Here is a 7,120-nt window from a genome sequence, read left to right as displayed (position 1 = left end):
AACTTCTAGTCTTGATTTTTTCTTTTGTCTTTCTATTTTCTGCTTCATTGATTTATTATTGCTCAAATCTTTATTATTTCCTTTCTTCTGGTGACTGTAGGCTTTTCTTGCTGGTCTTCTAATTATTGGAGATGTTGGTTTAAAGTGTTGATTTTGGCTCTTTCTTCTTTTTTGATGTGTGCACTTATTGCTATAAATTGGCCTCTGATCACTGCTTTTGCTGTGTCCCAAAGATTTTTATGTTGTGTTTTCATTCTTGTTTGATTCAAGGAATTTTTGTATTTCAATTTTTATTTCTTCTCTTACCCAGTCTTTCTTAAGGAGGGTGTTGCTCAGTTTCCATATGTTTACTCTTTTTCCATTGATCTTCCTATTGGTGATTTCTAATTTGATAGCATTATGATCCAAGAAGATGCTTTAGAGTATTTAATTTTTAAAAAATTTATTAAGGCTTGCTTTATGGCCTAACATATGGTCTATCATGGAGAATGTTCCATGTGTACTGAAAAAGAATGTGTATTGTACTGTTGTTGGGTGAAGTGCTCTGTAGATGTCTATAAGATCAGTTGGTGGATTGTACTGTTTAGCTCATCTGCATCTTTATTGAGTTTCTTTCCAGTTCTCTCTTTCATTCAAAGTGGTGTATTAAAGTCTCCTACTATGACTGTGGACTCATTTATTTGCCTTTTCAATTCTGTTAAAGTCTGATTTATGTATTTTAGGGCTTTTCCATTGGGTCCATAAATATTTATTATGGTTTTATCTTCTTGTTCAATTGTTCCTTTAGTCATTATATAATGCCCTTCTATTCTTGTATGGTGGTTTTAGTCTGAAAGTCAATTTCATCAGAAATTAATATTCCTAGTCTTGCTCTTTTTTGGTTGCCATTTGCTTGATGTATCTTTTTCCAACTTTTCATTTTTAGTCTATTTTAGTCATCTTTGACTAAAGTGTCTTTGTCTCTAAGCTGTGTCTATTGTAGACAGCATATTAATGGGTTATGTTTTCTTACCACATCTGCAACTCTCCATCTCTTGAGTGGTGCATTTAATCCATTGACATTTAGTGTAATTATTGACAAGTATAAATTGGTAGCTGTCATTTTGTTATGTTTTTCATGGTGTTCTTGATTTTGTTGTTCCATATAATTTTCTATGCTGAGCTCATTATGTTTATGAATCCTGTTATCATGTCCTTTGTTGCTATTGTTTTAGTATTTGCTAAATATTTGTGCTTGCCTTCTTTTTTATTGTGATGTAAAGCTTTATGATTTTTCTTTGAGGTTACTTTGTGATTTATAACTTTCTCCCCAAGTTTAGAACAGTCCATTCTATCTTGCAACTATCTTGACTTCCTCACCATTTAGATATTCTATAACTACACTATTTTTTCCCTCTTTTTGGTTTGTAGTTTGTCATCATTTGCCAACTGAGGTCTCTGGTTCCCTGTTGACAATCTTGTAAGCTTATCTTACTTTGGACACTTTCATAGTTGTGTTGGTTTCTGGATTATGTCATCTTGTCTATTAATGGTCTGTTGTTGTTTGGAATTTATTGGTTCTCTGCTCAAAGGACTCCCTTTAGTATCTCTTGTAAGATTGATCTGGTTTTAATAAATTCCCTTCATTTCTGCTTATCTGGAAATCTCCTAATTTTAGTATCATATTTGAGGGACAATTTTGGCAGGTATATAATTCTTGGTTGGAAATTCTTTTTCAGGGTTCTATATATACCATCCCATTGCCTTCTCACTTGCTTGGTTTCTACTGAGAAATCAGAGCTTATTCTTATTGGTTGTCCTTTGTGGGTGACTTTTCATTTTTCCCATGCTGCTTTCAGTATTCTTTCTTTGTCTTTGGTTTTGGTGAGTTTGATGATGATATGTCTTGGTGATTTTCTTTGGGGGTCTCTCCTGTTTGGGGTTTGTAGGACTTCCTGAATGGATATATTCTCATCTTTCATTATATCAGGGAAGTTCTCTTCCAACAAATCTTGGACAACTTTCTCAGTGGTTTTCTATTTCTCTTCCTGTTCTGTTGTTGTTGTTGTTATGCACCATCGAGTCGGACCTGACTCATAGCGACCCCTCCTTGGGTTTCCGAGGCAGTATCACTACGGAAGTAGATTGCCCCATCTTCCTTCTGAGGAGTGGCTGGTGGGTTTGAACCACCAGCCTTCTGGTTAGCAGTCAAGTGCCTTAGGCACTACCCTATTTCTTTTAATGTTATTCCACATGAACCTTAGGTTTTCTTCATTTTGTTTTGATCATTTCTTCTGGTTGATCCCTTTCCAATGAAGTATTCAGGTATTTGTCTTCAAATTTCTTTAATTCTGTCTTCCATTGTTTTGATTCTACTTCTTTGCCCTTTCAATGTGTTATTTATTTCTGAAAATTTAGTATTAATCTTCTAGATTTCTATCTGTAGATTTTCTATCATTTCATTTGTCATTCTGTTCTTATATTTTCTTCTGAAGTTGTTCTAGGGTATTGTCTGTGTTTTCCTTAATTTTGTGAGTGTTTTCCTTGATCTGTCTCTCAGTCCTTTGAAGATAACTAAGTATAATTGTTTTGAATTCCATATCAGGGAGTTCCAATGCTGCTTCTTCCTCAGAGATGTGTTCTGGGTCTGTATCCTGCTCCCTTGTTTCTACCACTTTGTCTTACTTCTTTGTTTGGACTGTATGGTCTGTCATCTCCAAGGCCTGGGGACATTGTTGTATTTAGATCTCTGTTAACTGTTTGTGAAGAGCAGTTAAGGGTGAGTCAGGCTCTTCTTGGTGGTCATTTATTGTTGGCTAGTTGGTGGAGAAGGAAGTGGTGGCTCTCAGTAAGTGGAGCTTCAGGACGTTAGGGTGTGGTTGTGTCATATGGGGATGGTTGCTCTCTCCAACTCAGACAAAAATAATGATCAAACAACCATCAAATGAGTGAAAGCAAGTGGACAAAAAACACACTGCATAAACACACAGGAACAATGACCAAAAAGAAAAGAAAAGAAAAAAAAAAAAAACCCTTCAATATCAGGGGAAGGGGGCAATAAGAGAAAAGAGGTAGGGTAGGAGAATAATGAAGGAAAAAAATGGGGAAAATGCAAAAAGAAAAACAAGAAATGGGGTTAACCACAAAATGAAAAACAAATGAGAATCAGGAACAGGGAAGAGAGAGAAAACTGAAAACAGGAAAGAGAAGAATGAAAAATAATAAGAAAGATGAATAATAATAATAACAGTAATAATTTTAAAACAGACAAAAACAAACAAACAAACAAAAAATCTGGGCAGGGCAGGGCACCCAGGCTCCGTCAGAGCACACAGACTGGGATGGAATTCCTGCCAGGCCAAAAGGTGGGTAGGAGTGAGGATGGTCACACCTTTGTTCACCAAGAGGGTGTGGGGTATAAGAATAACAAGGGGAATATTACACCTTTCCAGTCATTCATGTCCGGAATGTCCTTGCTGTTCCTGGCAAGTGAAGAATATTGTTAGGTTTCTGGAATCTGAAAGAACTCTGTCCCTTTAAATATCTAAAATGGTTGAACTGCTTATAAACATACAAAATGTCTGTACCCTCCAGACAGACAAAAGTCCCCAGCTCACCCTGTCTCCCTCTTCACTGCTTTCTCTTTTTTTCACCTGCCAGCAGTGCAGTCCTCTGTTCAGCCCCTGGCTAGCAGGGCCAATTTTTAGGTTAATTCTTAGGTCCTTACACTATTTGGCAACAGCCAAGCTGTCTATGCCATCAAGACCACTGACTGACCGTAGCTTTCTATGTTTCCTTTTTTGGTGTTTTCATGCAGGTTCTTCTACTAGTTGGGGTTTAGTCCCCTTCTGTATCCTTCTTGTCAAAGCTCAGGGCTCCAGGATTATCTTCTGTATCTGTATTAATTGGTTTCCCTTTTCTTTGTTGAAGAGGGTCGGTGTAGTTTGTCTGCCTATTCCACAATCTTACCCTAATATTGCATTTTTGAGAAATATAAGTTGCTTTAACTTGGCCTAAATTAAAGAAGAAGGGAATTTTTAGATGTTTAATAGATTTGAAGTAATTTGCTACAGAATGAACTCTCTACTTTTTTATATCCTTTAGGGTTTTCCAGGAGATATTGGGATTCCTGGACAAAACGGCCCTGAAGGACCAAAGGTAAAAAGAAAAAGAAAAACTGTACTAAAGGGTATGATATCTGGAGTTGTCTAATCTCAAATCTCAATGAATGAGAAAAAATGTTTTTACAAACATTCTAACATCTGTGTATATTTTGAGCCATCACTGTTGCATGTAATAAACTTTGTGCAGTTTGTTTCAAGATGAGCAGGAAGTAGTTTGCATGTCTGATATACCTTGAGTGTCCTTTGTTTATTAGGAGTATGTTGTAAATCTTGTAGTTTAATGTAATTGAAAATCATTTTCCTGGTTTAGTTCGGACTTGGCTTAGAGTGACAATTATTTGCAAAGCAAGGAAATCACTCAAAATGGATTTCTTAGAAGAGATTATAAATTCTTAAAAAGCCATTGTATACAATAAATGAAAGATATTTTTGTGGCTACTTAAACCCTTTACTAAACTCACTGCCATCAAGTCAATTCCATCTCATAGCATCCCCCATTAGGTTTCCAAGGCTGTAAATCTTTATGGAGGCAGACCACCTTGTCTTTCTTCCATAGAGCAGCTGGTGGGTTTGAACCACTGACTTTTGGTTAGTAGTCAAATGCCTTAACCTGTACACCACCAGAGTTCCTTCTAAAACCCTTTAAGGCCTATAAAATATTCAATGATTAAAATAAAGTCTCGTGGTATCCTAAAACCACTACATAGGACAAAATAACCTGAAGAAACCTAAGCATTTTTAACTGCTTTTGCTGTTGTTGTATATGTGTGTTGTTGTTGTTATGTCCCGTCAAGTAAGACCTGACTCATAGAGACCCCTCCTTGGGTTTCCGAGGCAGTATCACTACGGAAGTAGATTGCCCGATCTTCCTTCTGAGGAGTGGCTGGTGGGTTTGAACCGCCAGCCTTCTGGTTAGCAGTCAAGTGCCTTAGGCACTATGCTACCAGAGCTCCTGTTGTATATGTATATTAAACATTATCTGTAGCAAGACCTTAAATACTAAGTTTTGCCAGCCAAGCAGGTGTAGAATGGACATTGTAAGTAAATGGAGCATTGTTAATGAAGACATGGAAGGATAAGTTACCCTGATGTTTGGAGGATTGGCAAGTTACAAAGTATAGTTGGTATAGGAGGCACTGTGAGTAGAAAGAAAATGATAGATAATAAGATGAAGCTAGACAGGAAATTAATAATAGTTATATTTGTTAGAAGGAGCCTTGGTGGCATGGTGGTTAAAGTGCTCAGGTGCTAACCAATAGGTTGGTGGTTCAAACCCACCAGTTGCTCCATGAAAGAAAGATGTGGCAAACTATACAATAGGGTCACCATAAATTAGAACTGAATCAAAAGCAGTGGGTTTATATTTATTCATGTAATATAGTGGTTAGTACTATTGTTTTCGTTAGTTGCTGTCATTGACTCTTAGTCATGGTGACCTTTTGCATAACAGAATGAAACACTGCCCAGACCTGCACAATCTTCCAGTACCATATCAGGCAATATTCTGTTGTGATCTATAAGGTTTTCATTAGTTAGTGTTTGGAAGTAGATCACCAGTCTTTCTTGTTAGTCTGCCTTATGTAGTCTGGAAGCTCTGCTGAAACCTGTCCACCATTGGAAACCCTGCTGGTATTTGAAATACCAGTGGCATAACTTCCAGCATCATAGCAAAACACAAGTCACTACACTCAACAAACTGAAAGATGGATGATGGGACTAGTCTAGTATTATAGTAAATGCTTTACACAAATTATTTAATCTTTACAATAATATTTTGAGGTAGGTATTCTCCCTATCCACCACTCATCTGTGAGTTTGCCGTACTGTGGTGGCTTGCATGTTGCTGTGAGGCTGGAGGCTATGCAACCAGTATTTGAAATACTAGTAGGGTTACCCATGGTGGACTGGTTTCAGCAGAGCTTCTAGACTAAGACACATTCAGAAGAAGGAAGGGACCATCTACTTCTCAGAAAACTACCCAGTGAAACCTTATGAATAGCAGTGAATCAGTCTGGTGCATTACTGGAAAAATTTATGGATACCCCTGAAATATTTTCCAATATAGTGCCAGAAGATGAGCTCCTCAGGTGTGAAGGCACTCAAAATATGACTGGGGAAGAGCTGCCTCCTCAGAGTAGAGCCAACCTTATTGATATGGTTGGAGTAAAGCTTTCAGAACCTCCATTTGCTGATGTGACATGACTCAAAATGAGAAGAAACAGCTACAAACATCCATTAATAATTAGAACATGGAATGTACGAAGTATGAATTTAGGAAAATTGGTTGTCAAAAATGAAATGAAATGCATGAAGATCAATATTCTAGGAATTAGTGAGCTAAAATGGACTAGTGTTGCCCATTTTGAACTGGACAACCATATGATCTACTATGCTGGGAATGACAAATTGAAGAGGAATGGTGTGACATGTATTGTCACAAAGAATGTTTCAAGATCTGTCCTGAAATTCAGTGCTGTTAGTGATAGGATAATATCCATACCCCTACAAGGAACACTAGTTAATACTAAAATTATTCAAATTTACACACCAGCAACAATGCCCAAATGACAAATTGAAGATTTCCACCAACTTCTGCAGTCTGAAATTGACCAAACATGCAATCAAGATGTGTTGATTAACACTGGTGGTTGGAATGCAAAAGTTGGAAACAAAGAAGCATCACGGGTAGTTGGAAAATAAGGACCTGATGATAGAACTGATGCTGGAGATCATGTGATGGAATTTTGCAAGACCAAAGATTTATTCATTGCAAATACTTTGTTTCCACAACATAAACAGCGCTCTACATGAGGACTTCACCAGATGGAGTACACAGGAATAAGATTGACTACATCTGTGGAAAGAGGCATTGGAGAAGCTCAGTATCTTCAGCCAAAACAAGACCAGGAGCTGACTGTGGAACAGACCATCAACAGCTCATATGCAAGTTCAACTGGAAACTGAAGACAATTAAAATCAGTCCACAAGAGCCAAAATATGACTTTTATTATATTCCA

General features: G+C 37.2%; 1 protein-coding gene across 1 annotated transcript in view; it reads left to right on the top strand.

Moving 5' to 3' along the window:
* Positions 1 to 7,120, top strand: part of COL24A1 (collagen type XXIV alpha 1 chain) — a 586,013-nt gene that overhangs the window by 205,719 nt on the left and 373,174 nt on the right. Inside the window, exon 19 of the mRNA XM_007946195.1 lies at positions 4,084 to 4,137. Within this exon, the coding sequence (XP_007944386.1) occupies positions 4,084 to 4,137 (54 nt within the window). The remainder of the gene's footprint in view (positions 1 to 4,083; positions 4,138 to 7,120) is intronic.

Source organism: Orycteropus afer, unplaced genomic scaffold, assembly GCF_000298275.1.
Source record: "Orycteropus afer afer isolate SDZICR_OR568_19922 unplaced genomic scaffold, OryAfe1.0 scaffold00152, whole genome shotgun sequence".
Lineage (NCBI taxonomy): Eukaryota > Metazoa > Chordata > Mammalia > Tubulidentata > Orycteropodidae > Orycteropus > Orycteropus afer.
The sequence above is the reverse complement of the archived record's forward strand: the minus strand, read 5'-3'. Positions and strand labels throughout refer to the sequence as shown.